Here is a 20,032-nt window from a genome sequence, read left to right on the forward strand (position 1 = left end):
GGGCCCCCTTTAAGCCTATGCATCAGGTCCCTCTCAAGTTCCTATCGTGGAAAACTGCTTTCCTCGTGGCCACATTTGCCAGGAGGGTAGGTGAGATCCAGGCCCTGTCCTGCAAACAGGTGTATGACTTTTCACAACACAAGGGTGGTGCTGCGGACACACCCCTCATTCATGCCGAAGGTTCAGTCGGAATTACACCTCAACGAGTCATTGGTGTTGCCCGTGTTCTTTACAAAACCTTTGTCACCTTCTGAAAGGATTTTGCACTCGCTGGATGTGCCTTGTGCTCTTTAGTTCTATGTGACACGTACGAAGAGTTTCCGAAATACGTCTCAACTTTTTGTGTACTTTGGTCCTGTGAACCATCGGAAGGCATTGTCCAAAGTTTCTATCTCCAGGTGGCTCTCCGGCTGTATCACACACTGTCACCGGTTGACAAACTGACCGCTGCCCGGCCGCCTTTGAGCCGATTCCACCAGAGCGATCGCTGCGACAACGGCATTCCTGTCTGGTTTGCCCCTGTCTGCAGGGCTGCTACGTGGAGGTCCACGCACACTTTCGCAATATTCTACAGCGTCGACAGGGATTCCAGAGGGGAATCCAGGGTTGACCAAGCGGTGCTGCGCAACCTGTTTGCTTGAAGGTGAGCCTGTTCCATAGGTAAGAGTAATTGCTTCTGTTGAGCCTTGCCACGTCCTGTGTTTGTGTAATGTTGTACTGCAATCTATTCTCTATTCATGAGCATGTGAATCCATGCCAGACCACATGCTGGAGAAGGAAAAAGTTACTTACCTGTAACTATTGTTCTCCAGCATGGGTCTGGCATGGATTCACATGCAAACCCTCCCTACTGCCCCTCTGTGGCTCTTCTTGGTCATACTACCACTTTACATGCTATGCTACCAAATCTGAAGATGGCTTCCAGAGGAGGGGCTTAGGGAGAGGACAGTCATTGGCTGGGTGGCAGTATGACCCAGAGTTCAGAAATACATATCATTTAAATACAAAGATAAGAAAGAAGAAAAATTCATTAAATTCCCTAAACAAACAAACCATGATGTCAACATCAGTAGAATTTCAGATTTCAATAGTCTCAATTTAGTAGTAGTAGGTCAGCACCCATACAATGCCTCATATTGACAGCTACTCCATAGGGCAAACTTTCAACATTAAGTTAACAGAACTGCACAATGATGGTTTAATATGCTAGCAAATCCTGTTCGGATACGGACCCCTGGCAAAGTGACAAAAAAGGACAGTCATTGGCTGGGTGGCGGTATGACCCAGAGTTCAGTGATTGGTTTAAAGGAGAAAGACAGTTTGTAAGTGAAAGTGAAACTGGTTTTTCTTTTACCAAGGATTCCCGGCCTGACAGGGAATATTCAAGAGCATGTGAATCCATGCCCGACCCATGCTGGAGAACAATAGTTACAGGTAAGTAACTTGTTCCTTAAAGTTAAGTAACTTGTTCCTATTATCCAAATGACCATAAATCGATTTGTTTACTGCTATTTTCAACTTTTTACATCACAGTGTGTTCTTGTCTTTGCTTTTTAAAGAATGTTCCAGAACTTCCTGACACTACAGAATATTCAAGAACTGACTTGCCTCGTGATCTAGCAGCTTTACACGAAATGTGTGTGACACATTCAGATGAACTTCGAACACTTAGCAATGAGCGAGGTCCACAGCAGGTGAAAATGGCTACACTCTTTTACACTATAACACTGTACTGAATATCAGTCATTTCCTTTGCGCCTGTCATAGGATAACATTATTAAATGTCCGGCAAGCCTTGACAGCAGAACTTTCATCATTCTGAAGCGTCAAATGTTAGTGTAACTAAAATCCTGACTTTTTTCTCAATAGCTGTTTGCATGCTTCATTTCTAGGTCCGTACTTGCAATAATAATAATAATAATATATTTATTGTGATTTAGTTTACATTGGAACTTTACATATTAGCATAGCTTTTACATAAGAAAATCGTAAGAAAATAAGAATTATCATAATAAGAAGAAATACATATCATTTAAATACAAAGATAAGAAAGAAGAAAAATACATTAAATTCCCTAAACAAACAAACCATGATGTCAACATCAGTGGAATTTCAGATTTCAATAGTCTGAATTTAGTAGTAGTAGGTCAGCACCCATACAATGCCTCATATTGACAGCTACTCCATAGGGCAAACTTTCAACATTAAGTTAACAGAACTGCACAATGATGGTTTAATATGATAGCAAATCCTGTTCGGATACGGACCCCTGGCAAAGTGACAGAAAGACTAGGGCTTCAGCGGTGGCTGTTCTATGATAAATGTTTGTGTCTTTCTATATAGTTATGTGAAGGCTAGTTTCCACCTTCAGCCATATGTTGTACAATGCCGTCAGGAGCCTTGTGCTGTTGGAATTAATACAGTAATGCCAAAATAATTCCTCTTTGATATATCCATAGCTGTGCACAAAATTGCCCAAACAGAGATTTATGTCACTTAGCATTTTGTGGCATTCTGTCAACAATTCTGTCAACAAGTATCTGGCTGTCTCTGGCTGATTCGCTTTATTACATAATCGACAGAGCCGTGATTCTGGAGCAATCTCTTCTCCCACTGATCATTAACGTGGGTAGTTGTTCAAGCCTTAAGAGTAAAATGAAGCGTCCAAGTCTCACATCAGGCCACAGGTTCAAGTAACTCTGTTTTTTTTTTTAAAGTTATACAGTCTGTACCAGACAAACTGATAGCTTTTCAGATCTCGGAGATGGTCGTAGTTCTCTAACCAATCCCAAAGATCTATACGTTTACCCAGGGCCTTCTGCGCTTCTTCTGTAATACTGCCCACCTGGATTTGCCACCCAATGGCCGTCAGAAATTTAATCATCTGCTCCTTCAAGGGGCAAGGGGGATTAATTTTAGAAATCTCTTGATGGACAGCATTTAATAGCTCATTGTTGGTCACACCACTCATTTTCAAATAGAGTAGGGCTCGCTTTTTTAGTACTAGAGCTTTCAACGAGGTCAGCCCCAAGTCTAATCTTAATATTGCCATGGGGATTCCTGGTGGTAGGCCCAGGATAGAGCGCCAAAACTTTCACTCTATCACCTGTAACCATTTCAGGTCAGTATTAAGGAGAGTTCCACACCATAGGTGATCATAGGGGACAAGACTTGTATATAGAGTTGATGTGTGCCCCAAATAGTGAAGCCTCCCTGATTTACTGTAAATCTATGAAACGGAGCAGTCAATTGCGCCGCTCTAATAATACGTGACTGTTTACATGTTCCATAGTCACCTACGGTCTCAAATTCAATCCCTAAACTTACTTGCAATGGAAAAAACAATGCTACAAGTCCCATATTGTAAAGGCTTGCTGGCTGAGAAACCAGGACCATAAAGCTGTGCCTGATACAATGAGGCCAGATTACTGTGGTCCTATACATTTCATAGTGTGCCATTTTAAATTCAGCATGATAGGCCTGTCTTGCATTGTCCTAATTAAGTTCAAAGAATATTTTATCATGTATTGCAGTTGGTGAATCCCACAATTATTCTGTTGTGTGTACTACTTATAAACCTCTGCAATTTAAAATGCCAACTTTATTTAATACGTTTCCACTTATTTTGAGGCTCAATGAACCTTTCAAGTAGCCCAAACTTTTTTTTAACTGCTTGTATTGAGTACTCTTTAGTAATCGGTCTCTTGTTATACTGATTTGATTTTAGAGACGTTGTTTCAGCTTTTTCTTGAGTTCCATGTTTTTGACTCGCTCTGACCATTCACTTAAGGGGCCTCATTAAAAGTATGGTCGAATTACAAGGGCTAATTCTGACATATTCGTTCAACGTTACCGCCATAATACCGCCTCAAAACTGATGGTAAATCCTTCTGATTGGTGGTGATCTTGTCCGTTATGTAATCACATAGAACCCCATTGGGGATTGGGGGATTTACCATTGGTGGTAGTTCTGCTATTGGCAGTTCCTACTTTTTTGAACTTCAAGTGAAGCCAATACCTTCAGCAAAGTGTTGCAGGTTTTTGCTCCACTTTTCCTTCAAATCCGAATATGGCAGTGCAGTATTTCTGTTAACGTTGCTTTTCTACTGCACTTCCATACTTTTAATAAGGCCTTAATTCCAGAAATGCAGTTTTTAATTATTGTGCTCCTTGAAGATTGAAAGTCATAAGTGGCATGTATGTGGCAGCACAACCACCCTGAATTTTTCCTAATTTCTTTTCATTATTCCTGTATGTTTAACTTTGAATGCCCCTCTATCACTAGACTGTCAAGGGCACAATCGCTGATGTGCACCCCAGGACACCATGTCCCTATTTTTCTCTCAGTATGGCACTATGGTTAGGTGCAATGTGACAATATATGGCCATGATCTGCTTGAAAATGTTGCTGATGGTGTGGGTCAAGAAGTCTTGACCCAGCCAGTTGTACTGGGATGTCTGGAATGAATCTACTTACTGAGATTTCCCCTGAGAAGAAGTTCTCTAAAGTTAATTGTGACAACAACCTCGGATTGTGTGGCTGCCAGAATTTTGAATGGGTGAAACATTCTGATTGGGATTTGGTATCCTTATCCCTAATTCCTATAAGTGTTTATGGTCTGCTCTAGTTATGTGAAATCTTATGGAATCTGAAGTCTCGCCTGAAGATGTGGTTGTAGTGTCCTTGTCTGGAATTTGCAAGACCCTTCAAGACTTGATGGAAGTTATGCCCGGTACATTTGGAAAATAAATTCCACCTCCAAGGAGGAGACCAAGTACTCGCATTCCCCGTGAGGGTCGAATCAGCTGTGATAACACCTCAACCATCAGGCCTTTGTTGCCTTAGGCAAAGATGTACCTTAGCCACTTGGAGAGAGTAAGTTCGAGAACTCGGACTAACTGCAGCTTCCAGAGACTTCCAACTTCAAAGCCAAGATAAACCTGTTTACCCATTTGCGCCATATCTTAATGCCCAAACTCTCCCCAGATTGCCTTCAGTCTGGCCATCCAATGTTAAGGTTCATCCACATCCCTTGTGTTATTATGTTAGATTTGTGGAATTTATACCGCTCACCTCTGCCATTTGCATGGCCTCAGAGCGCCCTGGCGGATCTGCAAATATGAGTGGGTTTGTTAATGGGAAGAGAGGGTGAGTGTATGAGTACGTTTGCTATGGTGTTTGTAGTTTCAATTTGGAAAATCCCCTGTGTGTGGGTGGGGTGGGGGTTTGTTTCAAGGTGGTCTGTGTTGCTGGGCATGCAAGGCATTAGCATCCATATAGGAGGACTTGTGTGCCAGTAGTGTAAGGATGCATTGACCGTGTTGAGATTATGCAAGTTATTGGCAGAGGTGTGAAGTTCTGCTGTTTGGTGTTTGTGTGGGAGGGGTGCTAAAGCTGTCGTGTTTGAGTGGCATAGTTGGTTTGCGTGTCATATGTTTGCAGCAGTATGGAGGCAATTTGTATCGGCTTGTGGGGGAAAGAGCGCAATCCTCCTGGCATCAGGTTGTCACACAGGTAGCTGGTTGTCTAACTGAAGCCTGGGTGCTGTGGTCAGCTACATTTGGTCTCTTTGACAATGGCCTGTGGCTTGCAAGTTAGCTCAGCATACTGATCAGCTAGAACAGCTATGTTTTTACTGCTTTCCTGAAGATCAGATACTCCTGTCATGTGCGTATTACCTTGGGGCGAGAGTTCCAGAGTCTCGTTGAGATGCTTGAAAATGCTGATCCACCATATTTCATTTTGGAATAATGTTTAGGTTGAAGGCCCATGTCTTTGCTAGACCAAAGGGTACTGTTTGGTCTGTAGATGGAGGTTGTTTCTTGCCGGAATTCTGCTCCTTGGCCGTGAATTGCTCTCTGAAGAATGCAACGTTTTTTAAAATAGATTCTTTTCTTGACTGGTAACCAATGTACTGACCTTAGTGCTGGCGTGATATGTTCTCACTTATTGAGTTTTAGCAGGAGTCCAACTGCAGCGCTTTGTTATAGTCTTTGGGTGAGATACCATTGCCACTGTTGCTAAGCACTTGCCAAATTGAAAGACATATTGGATTCCTCATTCCCACAAACACCTCCTCTAAGATATTCTCCTGCGCCACCTAACTTCAGAAACCTTTTCAGCCACCAGGGAGGTGCAATGCATCTGTCTGCTCAGCCTGGTGCCCATGCATGCTCAGAATCCAGACGTGAAGTCTGGGCCAGTATATATGGAGTCACTGCACCCATGATATCCATTCTTTTTCACATGTACAATACTGCAGGATGCAAATGTCCATGTCTGATGCCCACAGGGTTTGCCTTTGGTGCCTTGAGGAACACCACAACATGTAGGATTGTGACTCCTGTCAATCAACGCTCCGGAAGACCGTTGAGAGTGCTGCAAAGCTTGTCACCTTCTCCAGCATGGGGTCTGGCATGGATTCACATGCTCATGAATATTCCCCGTCAGGCTGGGAATCCTCGGTAAAGAAAAAATCAGTATCAGTTTCGTTTCTGATCTGTCTTTCTCAGTAGTAACCAATCACTGGTCTCTGGGTCATACTGCCACCAGCCAATGACTGCCCTCTCCCTAAGCCCCGCTTCTGGCAGCCAGCCTCAGATTTTTACCGCACGCTCAGGTGTTGGGAGTCCTCGTGTTTAGCTCTCGAGGTTTTGCTGCGTTTTCGCGCTTTTTTCAAACAGAATTTCTCATTTTTTGGTAGACGGATCCATCCAGCCCCGCCTTTTCAGCCCTCGCGGCCTAATCAACCTTTGCCCACGTCCCCCGTCCCTGGGGATGACACGGGAACAGACACGGCCACGACGGGTACCGACAGCGGTGACGACGGGACGGAGCTCCCATCGCCCCCAGCCCGGGCCTCCCCATTCGACCTGATCGGATCTTTCCATGCAATGATCACCAGGGCATCCAAGCTTTTCCAGCTCTGCCCCGAAGAGAAGAAGGAAGGTTTCCTTTACCAACGGCGCGAGGCCTAGAGGAAAACAGTCCTCGACGTGCCTCTGCTGGATGACATCTGGGACGAGGGCCTCACCCTTCTCAAGAACCCATCTACGACGCCTGCCAAGAGGGATCGGTACGAGAAGAAGTACCGGGTCCCCGACACGGCCCCTTTGTGCTTTAGGGCACAACCGACCCCTTTCTCGGTCGTCTCTCCGGTGGCCAAGAAGAAAGCGTGGGGGGCATCGGCCTCAACATCAAAGTCCCCGCCGGACGGCGAAGGAAAGAAGCTGGGCGCAATGGGACGACTAGTTATCTCGTCGGCGGCAACGATGATTAAGGCAGCCAACGCCCTTGCGATCGTGGCCCGCTTCGACCGCTACGACAGGGAGTTATGGTACAAGATCGCCCCCCTGTTGGACTTCCTACCAGACGACAAGAGGGCCGAGGCCCTGGAGATCTTGCAAGAAGGCGAGGTGGCGTCGGACCACGCGATAACGGTGGCAACAGACATTGCCGACACCGGTTTCCGCCAGCTAGGCAACAGCGTTTGCCTTAGACGACGAGGGTGTTTCAAGGCGACGTACAAGTCAAGGTTTTGGACATGCCGTTCGACGGGAACAATCTGTTTGGGAAAACAGTGGATGAGTCCCTCCAAGCCATCAAGGCTGACACAGAGACAGCTAAGGCCCTAGGTGTTCTCTGGCAATGAAGGCCGTCCTTTCGGAGCAGCAGAGGCAAGCAGGGTGCCTCCAAGGGATTCGGCGGTGGCTCCTCGACGTACCGCCAAGCGACCTGCTCCTCGTCGCAGGAAGCCTATAGAGGATGGGGCAAGTCGGGTGGAGCCCGCCGTCGTCTCCAGGGAGGCCAAGGCGGCAAGGCATCCTCCAAGCAAGATTGAACCGACCGTGGTGTCGGGCCCCCACCAAAGCATCCCGGTGGGAGGCCCGCTGGCGAAGTTCGTGTGGGAGTCAATCTCCACCGACCGTTGGGTGCTGGATGCCCTGGCCCAGGGGCACGCCCTCGAATTCCTAAAAAAGTGCCCCCACATTCCACCCGTGGTCAGGAAGGAAAATCACATCCCTCAACTGCTATTGGAGGTAAGGGCGATGCTCAAAAAAGGTGCCATCGAGCTCGTCCCGAAGAGGCTCCAGGGATCCGGAGTATACTCAAGGTACTTCCTCGTAAAAAAGAAGACAGGAGGATGGCGACCCATCCTGGACCTGCTACGACTGAACAAGTACATCAAGGCACAGAAGTTCCGGATGGTCACCCTCCAGCACGTGCTGGGACAGCTGGAGGAGGGCGATTTCCTGTCGTCGTCAGATTTGGAGGATGCATACTTTCACATACTCATTTTAAAAGGACACCGAAAGTTCCTCAGGTTCGTGGTCCAAGGGCGGCAATACCAGTTCAAGGCCCTCCCGTTCGGACTGAAATCGCTCCAGTGGCAGCGCGGCTGCACGTACAGGGGAGCCACGACTACCCCTACCTGGACGATTGGCTCATCCGCGCAAGGACAATGGAGCTCGCCGTGGAACACACAGCGAAGACCGTCCAGCTACTCACAGACCTGGGGTTCTCCATCAACTTCCTCAAGTCCCACCTGGTCCCCTTGCACTGTTTCTGGGAGCCAAGTTCGACATAGTGCCGCGTCTGGCCTCACCGTCGGAGGAAAGGACAAAGGCCATGCTAGGCAAGGTGCAGCGTCTGCTGGCCACGGACGTGGCCAAGGTGAGGTCCATCGAGTCCCTCCTCGGGATGATGTCCTCTTGCATATATCTCGTGCGCCTGTGCAGGATTCGGATGCGCCCTCTACAGGAGTTCCTCGACACCCACTGGATACAAGCACCGGGCAGCTCCGAAGACCGGATCCCTCTCGACAAGACCTTCCGTCGAGCGATCCGGTGTTGGGGCACCCGCGCTCATCTCGCGGCAGAAACAGAATTTCAGACCCCCGCCCACCAGGTGACGGTGACGACAGATGCCTCCCTGGAGGGGTGGGGAGCGCACACTGGAGATCTCCACGCGAGAGGCCTTTGGCTCCCGGAGGAGAAGCCGCTCCACATCAACATCCTGGAGCTCCGAGCAGTGTTCTGGGCCCTCAGGTCCTTTCTCCCGTCCCTCAAGGGCAAGGTAGTGAGGATCTTCACCGACAACACCACCACAATGTTTTACATCCGGAAGCAGGGCTTGAACCAGGTCCCCAGCCCTGTCCAAGGAAGCCCAGTATCTGTGGCATTGGGCCGTTGCTCAAGGGATGTTTTTGGTGCCGTTTCATCTGGCAGGGATAAAAAACACCATCGCCGACTCACTCAGCCAAGAGCTGCGCTCGTGCCACGAGTCCGAACTACGCCAGGACCAAATGGACCGACTCTTTCAGCGATGAGGCAAACCCCAGATCGACCTGTTCACAACGGCAACGAACTCCAAGTGCCAGAGGTTCGCCAGCAGGTTTCCCCAACCGAGGAGCATGGGCAATGCTTTCTCGTTCCCCTGGGACGGCCTGTTCGTATATGCGTTCCCTCCGTTGCCGCCGCTGCTGCTCCGACTCATCAACCAGCTTAAGAAGTCCCGGTGCAGAATGATCCTCGTCGCACCGGCGTGGCCGAGACAGATCTGATTCCCGGACCTTCTGGACTTGTCAGCGGCCACACCAGTCAAGCTGACGACAGACGCAGATCTTCTCTCCAGAGAAGGAGGCGCCATTCTTCATCACGACCCAGAGTCGCTGAACTTGCAGGCCTGGCTCCTGCAGCACTAGAGTTTGGAGGGTACGATATCCTGGCCGACTGCAGAGAGGTTCTTGCGAAGGCCAGGGGCGTCCTCAACTCTCAATTGCTACGGAAATAAGTGGAAGAGGTTCTCTATCTGGTGCCGGGCACAGAAGATTAACCCTCTGCGGATTACAGCCCCTCAAGTATTGCCGTACCTACTGTCTCTAGCCAAAGCTGGACTATCTCACGCTTCAATCAAGATACACCTGGCAGCGATTTCCCGATACACCAGGACTACATGGCGGTCATCCCTGTGGTCTCATCGCCTGGTTAAGGAATTTATGAAAGGACTGTTTCGATCATTCCCACCGGTCAAGGCACCAGCCACGGCGTGGGAGCTCAACGTGGTGCTGACCAGGCTCATGGGTCCGCCATTCGAGCCGTTGCATTCGGCCCCGTTGAAGTTTCTGTCGTGGAAAACAGCGTTCCTAGTGGCCATCACCTACGCACGACACGTGGGAGAGATCCAGGCGCTAACCTGCAAGCCTCCATACCTGCCCTTTCACGATATGAGGGTAGTGCTGAGGATGCACCCCTCCTTCATGTCCAAGGTGCTGTCGGACTTCCATCTCAATGAGCCCTTGGTGTTGCCAGTCTTTTTCCCGTCGCCTTCGTAGCCGGCCGAAAGGACTTTGCACTAGCTGGATGTAGCTAGAGCGATGAAGTTCTACGTGGACGAACAAAGAGTTTTCGGAGGACATCACAGTTGTTTGTACCTGCGAACCAAGGGAAGGCTCTCTCAAAGGCTTCCATTTCCAGAAGGCTCTCCGGCTGCATCATGCACTGTCATCGGTTGGCAAACCGACCGTTGTCCGGCCGTCAGAGCCCATTCGACCAGAGCTATTGCTGCTACCATGGCGTTCTTGTCTGGTGTCCCCCTGCTGGACTTCTGCAGGGCTGCTACGTGGAGGTCGACGCACACCTTCACGAGATTCTACTGCGTCGACCGGGATTCCACAGAGGAGTCCAGGGTCAGCCAAGCAGTGCTGCGCAACCTGTTCGCTTAAGGTGATCCTGGTGAGGAGGTAAGAAATGCTTAATGTTGAGCCTTTGCCACCTCCCGTAGTTGCGCATGTGTGTACTGTTCTCCAGCATGGGGTCTGGCATGGATTCACATGCTCATGAATATTCCCCGTCGTCAGGTCGGGAATCCTCGGTATAGAAAAGAAAATCAGTATCAGTTTTTTGTTTCTGATCTGTCTTTCTTGGTAGTAACCAATCGCTGGTCTCTGGGTCATACTGCCCCCAGCCAATGACTGCCCTCTCCCTAAGCCCCGCCTCTGGCAGCCATCCTCAGATTTTTACCGCACGTTCAAGTGTTTGGAGTCCTCGTGCTGTAGCTCTCGAGCTTTTGCTGCGTTTTCGAGCTTTTTCAGGAGATTTTTCTCATTTTTTGGTTAAATAGAGCCTCAAGCTCCACTGTTTCTACATCCGATCAACGGGGATCCGTTTCGGAATTTTCTACGCCCCTCAAGGGTGAAGATTTCGTCGAGTTATGCTTTTGGAGGATTCCAGAAGTTCCAAGGCCTACACCGGACATGGCCCAGGAGAAAGGAAGCTTGACGCCCGGGAAGCTGTTCAGGACCTGCCCTGGATGCCAGCTTCAGAATGTTTTCAAGGAGGACAAGCATTCGTTATGCCTCTAGTGTCTCCATGAGGACAAGACGCACAGGGAGAAGGACTGTGCGTTTTGTGGGAACATGTCGGAGCGGACCATGAAGGATCGCCACCTCCGTCTCGCCAACTGGCTGGAAGGGAAGAGCCCGTCAGGCGAGAAGAAGAAAAAGAAGTCCGAGCGGTCTTCCAAGTCCTGTGAGGGCGCCCCGGCGACGGGGGTCCAACAAAAGGCCAAGCACCGCGAGTCCGCAGGCACCGGGAGCGCCGAACGGTCGGGCTCCTTGGCTGCCAGGCAGTGCGCATCCTCCCCGGCGCCATCAACCACAAGCCAATGTTCTGGCTCGGGTAAGAGGAAGTCCGAGAACCCGGCGAAGCTTCTGGAGAGGCCCTGGTCGATCTCGAAGATTCCGGCAGTGGGGGAGCGAGGCTCGGACCCTCCCCCAAAGGTGAAGGCCCCGGGCGTATAGAAGGTGAAGATGGCCTTAATTCACCCTGATAAGAACTCGGTTGAGGATGTCACAGCGGCCCTGGCTCAGCCTGTGGAGGCTACGCCAGTGGAGGCGACCTCAGGACCCAGAGTCTCCCTGCCACCGCAGAGGGAGTAGTCTTTCAGGCCCATTGAGAAGACCCCCACGAAGTCCTCGTTGGAAAAGGTGGGGGAGGGGCAGGTGGCCATCGTGGATACGGACACAACCTCTGAAGAAGAGCTCATCGAAGTCGTGGAAGAGGCCCAGCCCATCGTGAGGGATCCCGACGAGGGCGACGACGAGAGCGACGGTGTTGCCGATGAGGTTCCTCAAGAGCCCTCGCGCCGTCGATCGGGCGCCGCAGGACACTTCGGTGGCCATTTTGTCAGCGATTCAGTCCTTACGCTCGAAGATGACAAGGTTGCCCCTCCCCCCGACAGAGGTACCTGAGCCAGACCCGACGGGGGAACCGGAGCCGGGACCTTCAGAAAGTCCACCGCATAAGAGGAGGACGACGCATCCTACGCCACCTCTTCGGCCTGCTCTGCCTTCCCCCCGGTCTACTACCCATGGGGATTATACAGGCCTGGACACAGCTACTACAGGTACAGATGATGACGGAGGCGACGACGGGACGTGGCCCCCGTCGCCCCCGCTCGGGCTTCCCCGCCCGACGAGATTGGATCCTTTCATGCCATGATATCCAGGGCATCCGAGCTCTTCCAGCTCTGCCCAGAAGAGAAGAAGGAAGGGTTCCTTTACCAACGGCGCAAGGCTAAAAGGAAGACGGTCCTCACCGTACCAATTCTTGATGACATCTGGGATGAGGGGCTCTCCCTCCTCAAGAACCCTGCCACGGCACGGCAAAGAGGGACCGGTACGAGAAGAAGTACCGGGTCCCCGACACTGCCCCCTTGTGCCTTCGGGCACAACCTACCCCGATTCGGTCGTCTCGGCAGCGGCAAAGAAGAAAGCTGGGGGGGGCATCGGCCTCGACATCAACTTCCACGCCAAACGGCGAGGGCAGGAAGCTGGACACGATGGGACGACGGGTCATCTCATCCGCAGCGACGAATATCAAGGTGGCCAACGCCCTGGCTATCATAGCCCGCTACGACAGGGAGTTGTGGTTCAAAATCGCCCCTCTGTTGGACTTCCTTCCGGACACCAAAAGGGCTGAGGCCCTTGAAATCCTACAGGAAGGTGAGATTGCTTCGGACCACGCCATCACGGTGGCAACAGACATCGCCGACACCGGTTTCCGTCAGTTGGGCAACGGCGTTTGCCAGAGACGAGGATGGCTCAAGGCGACGGATTTCCGCCAGGACGTACAAACCAAGGTTTTGGACATGCCCTTCGACGGGAACAACCTGTTTGGGAAGGCGGTTGATGAGTCCCTTCAGGCTGGAGGAGGGCGATTTCCTGTCATCGTTGGACTTGGAGGATGCGTACTTCCACATCCCCATTCTAAAGAGACACTGAAAGTTCCTCAGGTTCGTGGTCCAAGGGCGGCACTACCAGTTCAAGGCCCTCCCGTTCGGATTGAAGTCGGCACCCAGGGTGTTCACCAAGTGCCTCGCACCGGTGGCTGCGAGGCTGTCCCTACAGGGGACCCACGTCTACCCCTACCTGGGTGACAGTCTTATCCGGGCAAGGACAAGGGAGCTCGCCGTGGAGCACACTGCGAAGACCGTCCAGCTGCTCACGGACCTGGGATTCTCCATCAACTTTCCAAAATCCCACCTGGTTCCGTCGCAAGTCGCCCTGTTTCTGGGAGCCAAGCTCGACACAGTGGCGCGGCTGGCCTCACCGTCTGAGGAAAGGACCAGGACCATTCTGGGCAAGGTGCAGCGTCTGCTGGCCACGGACATTGGCCAGGGTAAGATCTTTCAAGTCCCTCCTCGGGATGATGTCCTCCTGCATTTATCTGGTGCGCCTTTGCAGGCTTCGGATGCGCTCCTTACAAGAGTTCCTCGACGCCCGTTGGGTCCAGTCGACGGGCAGCTTCGAGGACAGGATCCCTCTCAACGAGACGCTCCGGCAGGCGATCCGGTGGTGGGGTACCCGCTCTCATCTGTCGGCGGGCACGGACTGTCAGACCCCAGCTCACCAGGTGACGGTGATGACGGATGCCTCCCTGGAAGGTTGGGGAGCGCACTCCGGAGAGCTTCACGAAAGAGGCCTTTGGCTCCCGGAGGAGAAGTCACTCCACATCAACACTTTGGAGCTCCGAGCAGTGTTCTGGACCCTCAGGTCTTTTCTTCCGTCCCTCAAGGGCAAGGTGGTGAGGATCTTCACCGACAACACCACCACGATGTTCTACATCCGGAAGCAGGGCGGAACCAGATCCCCTGACCTATACAAGGAAGCCCAGGATCTGTGGCTTTGGGCCGTCGCCCAAGGGATGTTTCTGGTGCCTCTTCATCTGGCAGGAATAAAAAACATGATCGCCGACTCACTCAGCAGAAAGCTGCGCTCGTGCACAAGTGGGAACTACGCCAGGATCAAGTGGATCGACTCTTCCGATGATGGGGCGAACCCCAAAATCGATTTCTTCGTGACAGCAACGAATTCCAAGTGCCGGAGGTTTGCCAGCAGGTTCCCCCAGCCGATCAGCATTGGCGATGCTTTCTCGTTCCCCTGGGACGGCCTATTTCTTTATGCATTCCCTCCGTTGCTGTTGCTGCTCCGGCTCATCAACCAGCTCAAGCGGTCCCAGTGCAGGATGATCCTCGTCGCACCGGCGTGGCCGAGACAGATCTGGTTCCCGGACCTTCTGGACTTGTCAACGTCCACACCAGTCAAGCTGCCGACGGACGCAGATCTTCTCTCCAGGGAAGGAGGTGCCATTCTTCACCACAACCCGGAGTCGCTAAACTTGCAGGCCTGGTTCCTGCAGCACTAGAGTTTGGAGGGTACGACATCCCGGCCAACAGCAGAGAGGTTCTTGCAAAGGCCAGGGCGTCCTCAACTCTCAAGTGCTACGGACATAAATGGAAGAGGTTCTCTGTCTGGTGCCGTGCACAGAAGATTAACCCTCTGCGGATTACGGCCCCTCAAGTATTGCCGTACCTACTGTCATTGGGCAATGCTGGACTAGCTCACGCTTCCATCAAGATACATCTGGCCGCCATCTCACGATACACCAGAACTACGGGACGGGCGTCCTTGTGGTCTCATCGACTGGTGAAGGAATTTATGAAAGGATTGTTCCGATCATTCCCGCCAGTGAAGGCCCCTGCCCCGTCATGGGAGCTCAACGTGGTGCTGACCAGGCTCATGGGGGCCCCTTTTGAGCCTATGCATTCGGCACAGTTGAAGTTTCTGTCGTGGAAGACAGCGTTTCTTGTGGTCATCACCTCCGCACGACGAGTGGGAGAGATCCAGGCCCTATCTTGCAAGCCGCCATACTTGACGTTTCACGACATGAGGGTGGTGCTGAGGACGCACCCCTCCTTCATGCCCAAGGTGCCGTCAGACTTCCACCTCAACGAACCCTTGGTGTTGCCAGTTTTCTTCCCGTCTCCTTCGTCGCCGGCTGAAAGGACTCTGCACTTGCTGGATGTAGCTAGAGCGCTGAAGTTCTACGTGGACCGCACAAAGAGTTTCCGGAAGACATCACAGCTGTTTGTGAACTTTGGGACTGTGAATCAAGGGAAGGCTCTCTCGAAGACTTCCATTTCCAGATGGCTCTCCGGCTGCATCATGCACTGTCACCGGTTGGCAAACCGACCGCTGCCCGGCCGTCCGACAGCCCATTCGACCAGAGCGATGGCTGCTACCACGGCGTTCCTGTCTGGTGTGCCCCTGCTGGACATCTGCAGGGCTGCGACGTGGAGGTCGACGCACACCTTCACAAGATTCTTCTGCGTCGATCGGGACTCCAGGGAGGAGTCCAGGGTCGGCCAAGCAGTGCTGCGCAACCTGTTCGCTTAAGGTGAGCCTGGTGATGAGGTAAGAGATGCTTAGTGTTGAGATGTTGAAATGCTTAATGTTGAGCCTTGCCACCTCCCGTGGTTGTGCATGTGTGTACTGCTATGTATTCTCTTATTCATGAGCATGTGAATCAATTCCAGACCCCATGCTGGAGAAGGAACAAGTTACTTACCTGTAAACTGTTGTTCTCCAGCATGGGTCTGGCATGGATTCACATGCAAAGCCTCCCGCCTACCCCTCTGCGGCTCTTCACTTGGTCATACTGCCACTTTACTTGCTACCAAATCTGAGGATGGCTGCCAGAGGCGGGGCTTAGGGAGAGGGCAGTCATTGGCTGGGGGCAGTATGACCTAGAGACCAGTGATTAGTTACTACTAAGAAAGACAGATGAGAAACAAAACTGATACTGATTTTTTTTTTTGTTCTATACCGAGGATTCCCGGCCTGACGACGGGGAATATTCATGAGCATGTGAATCCATGCCAGACCCATGCTGGAGAAGGAACAAGTTACTTACCTGTAACTGTTGTTCTCCAGCATGGGTCTGGAATGGATTCACATGCGAACCCTCCCTCCTACCTGTGAGTCCCCCAGCAGCTTTGCTGGATTTCTGGAGTTTGTTTTTTTCTCCTGCCAAGAGTGAGACTTTTTTTCTCCCACTCTTGGACATGATTTATGATGTTCCTTTGACTGTTAATGTGTTTGTATGGGCTATGGGGTCCTTTACTCCATAGGGTCTCATTTGTTTTTACTATGTATGTTACACAGCACCCTCCGTGCAGGGACACAGGGGTGTCATAGTGACACCCCGCCATAGACTCCATACCCTGGGACTGACTACTGTCTCCCAGGGCATGTAAAGTCACCATTGGCTTTACTAGTCCCAAATTATTAACCGAAACCTGTACAAACCATCATACTGTGGACGTACTGGTCAGGGCAATTCGACATCTCCCGGGGTCTGTTAGTCGAGGGGGCATGTCTCCGTCCCCCCTGATCGAGTTTTGGCTGGTGGCAGTGGATACTACTTTTTATATTCGACCGCGAATATATCCCTATGGGATTTTCCCATTGTTCGAGGCTACCAACTTTAATTATTTAATTCTCATAGCCTCGAACATACCGCCGGTTTATTTAATTAACATTAATTCGCCAGTTGGTATTTCTTGCCAGGACTCGATTCTAAAATGGCATTTGTGTTCTCTTCTGTGACTCCAACCCAAGTCGAGCCCTTTGTTCCACTTTTTGGCGGGCTTCTCCACAGAAGCCTCCAAAAGTGGTGCCACTCTGTCTTAGTACTACAGGGGGTGTGGGAGCGGGTTTAGGCACCCTGGACTGAGTTACCTTGGTAACTCAAGTCGCACTCTTGTATGATTGGCCCAAGCATGTTTGATTGACAGCTAGGCTGAGTGAATGGGGGTGTGCTGCATAAAAGCCGAGCCTTGGGGACTGGAACTTCAGAAGTCGCCACAGGACCTGAGAATCCGACGAGGGAGAAGCTTAGCCGACCTACGACGACGACACCACCGGTGGAGCCCTGCGGAACCGACTCACCACTTCCCGACGACAGAGAAGATCTCCCGACTGGAGAGGCTTCTTCCCCTGACTGGTGGGCACAACCAGTTTACCTTCTTTTCTTCGCATCCCAGGCTTTCTTGTGGTCGAATTGCCCGTGCCAAGCACCCCGGCAACCGGATAGCCACTTACCACTGGACCGCGAATAAAAGGACCGCTCCTTTTACCTGAGAACTCCGCGGCTGGTTTCTTCCCTGGCAGTGCAACGGACTCCTGTGTTCCTCCCTGGCGAGATCCTCTCTTCCCCCAGACGAAGCACTGACTTGCATCCGCTGCTAGGAACAACTGCCCCTGCTAGAGTCTTCTCACCACTTTAAGGTACCGTGTCGGCCAGGCCTCCCTTTCTAAAGATTGCTACAAGGTAATAATAATCCCTTAACCTTCTGGATTGGGCTGGCTGCCTTGACCTTCTAACGGGTCCCTTTCTTTTGGTCCAACTCTTTTTTGAACATTTGCAAAACTCTTGTGCACTTCAACCGTGTGACCTTGGACACATTGCGTTCTGATCCTCTTAAAGTGGATCCGGCCTTCTGAACTGTAACTTCACGGTTTTACTTGCCTCCCTCTCTTGTTTTGTTCTTATGAAAGTGTTGGGATCTGTTTCAATGTATACTCTGCTTTTCTCTCCCTTTTAAAACGAATTATTAGAGTGCCATCTGTGTTAAGCGCTCACCGCTGTCTGAGAATAAGTGGGGCTTTACTTAAGACGTGTCTAAAATTCCTCTAAGGGAGTGTATATCTTTTAGTGACCGTGTTTTTGAATTGCTTACTATTAGTGCCTGTGTGTTTTTCTAGATGTGGTTTTAAATAAATAATTATCTCTTTTACACCAAGCTCTGGTCAGTGTTTACTTGTTCTACTGTGCTCTTCTGACCTATTGTGAATACTCTGTATACTGCCTAACTCTTCTTGAGGGAAGTCTGACTGCTCAGCCACAGCTACCAAGTGAATCGGTGTTGTACATACTGCTACCAAGTGGGTTTACTGCCAAACACCTGTAGTCTTAAATATTTTGCAGTGGTCCCAGAGGGAACTGCACAGGTGTCTACCTAACACTACCCCTCTGCGGCTCTTCACTTGGTCATACTGCCACTTTACGTGCTATCAAATCTGAGGATGGCTGCCAGAGGCGGGGCTTAGGGAGAAGGCAGTCATTGGCTGCGGGCAGTATGACCCAGAGACCAGTGATTGGTTACTACTGAGAAAGACAGATCAGAAACAAAACTGATATTGATTTTTTCTTTACCAAGGATTCCCGGCGTGACGACGGGGAATATTCATGAGCATGTGAATACATGCCAGACCCATGCTGGAGAACAACAGTTACAAGTAAGTAACTTGTTCCTTTTACCACAAGTGCCTGGATTGTGAGGCCATGAAGACAATGGAGGAATGTTCTCCAGTTCAGAGGGACATACTGAATCGGTATAGGAAAAGGTACCACACTTAGTTACTCTCCCAGGCACCATTGTTCTTCCTCCACCTGGAAGCGGAGCCATTGTTTACGCTACAGTAATACCTCTGAGGAATCCCCACCTATGAATCAGATAGCCTCCCCAATCAGACAGGAGGTGCTTGACATTTTTTGCTGTGGTGCCCGCAGGACCCACCACGCATAAAGCACTGTGCAGGAGTGCTCTATGGACCACATCTGACAAGCCTGATGGCTGAATTCCAGCTCAAGCTGTATACATCTCTCCACACAGGCACTGTGTGGTTTCACCTTTGGGTTTCAGTGCCCCCAACTCCCCTCAAACTGGAGCTACGAATGCCAGCGTCTGCATAGAATACCCTTCCCTTCCAAGGGGAAATTCCTTCACAAAGATGTTTGTAATCTTCGAAAAGGGAAGTTATGTCATCCCCTTTGGTTTCTAATCACATTACCTTAGTGAAGCAATGGACTGATCTAATTTACTTGGCCACAGACCTGCAGGAGGCTAGTGGCTTGGAGACACCTCCGGAACTGTATATTCTTCTAGTACAAGGTTGCCCAAGTGGTGGACAAGCTGGGTTTGTCCGCCCCTACTAAACGTAAGGTCAAGTATGACCTGAACCTCATTTAGAGTTTTCCATAGATTCCTAGCCCATCCTGTGAGAAACCTGAGGGTATTCTCCCAAACAGACTTCAAGAATCCCTTATTCAGTTGGCCAGGGAAGGGCTGGTGCTCTCGGATCCCAACCCTGGGGGTGGACGAGCGAGGGAGGATGGCCTGGGTAGTGGAGCCCGGGGTTATGCTCTGGGGAATGCCCCATGTGAGGCTTGGTATTATACCGGAGAAAGGGACAAAGGTCCTTGAGGCGTTTATAGGCTGTGCAAACTCAACCTCCCTTCCACCCAATGAACCGGCTTTATCAGAATCCAACATCCCCTCTGCATCTGGTAAATCCATTAGAATCTCTGTTTCCTACCCAAATGCTCCCAGTCATTCTTCTCCACATCCCTCTGATTATTCTTTTCCAAACTCCCAGTATACTTCGATAAAACACTACTGTTCCCGCAATCCCCCCTATTTATTTCCCAAACCTTATAAAACTCACCTTTCTGAGTTGACCAACCACTCCCAACCTTATGACATCTTTTCCCCATCCTAGCCCGTAGAGTATCTAGAAACTCTACCCCCTCCTTTTCCAACAGGAACACTTTCTTACACCACGAAAGACAACAGACTAACCTCAAAGCGGTTTACCTGACTGGTCCCAACACAAGGGTCAGGCAGAGT

General features: G+C 50.7%; 1 protein-coding gene across 3 annotated transcripts in view; it reads left to right on the top strand.

Moving 5' to 3' along the window:
- RASA1 (RAS p21 protein activator 1) overlaps positions 1-20,032 on the top strand; it is a 1,760,251-nt gene that overhangs the window by 1,716,082 nt on the left and 24,137 nt on the right. For all 3 annotated transcript variants that reach the window (XM_069627585.1, XM_069627584.1, XM_069627586.1), the window contains one exon: positions 1,560-1,694. In XM_069627585.1, the coding sequence (XP_069483686.1) occupies positions 1,560-1,694 (135 nt within the window). The remainder of the gene's footprint in view (positions 1-1,559; positions 1,695-20,032) is intronic.

This window comes from Ambystoma mexicanum, chromosome 6p (assembly GCF_040938575.1).
Source record: "Ambystoma mexicanum isolate Mex_15411 chromosome 6p, UKY_AmexF1_1, whole genome shotgun sequence".
NCBI lineage: Eukaryota > Metazoa > Chordata > Amphibia > Caudata > Ambystomatidae > Ambystoma > Ambystoma mexicanum.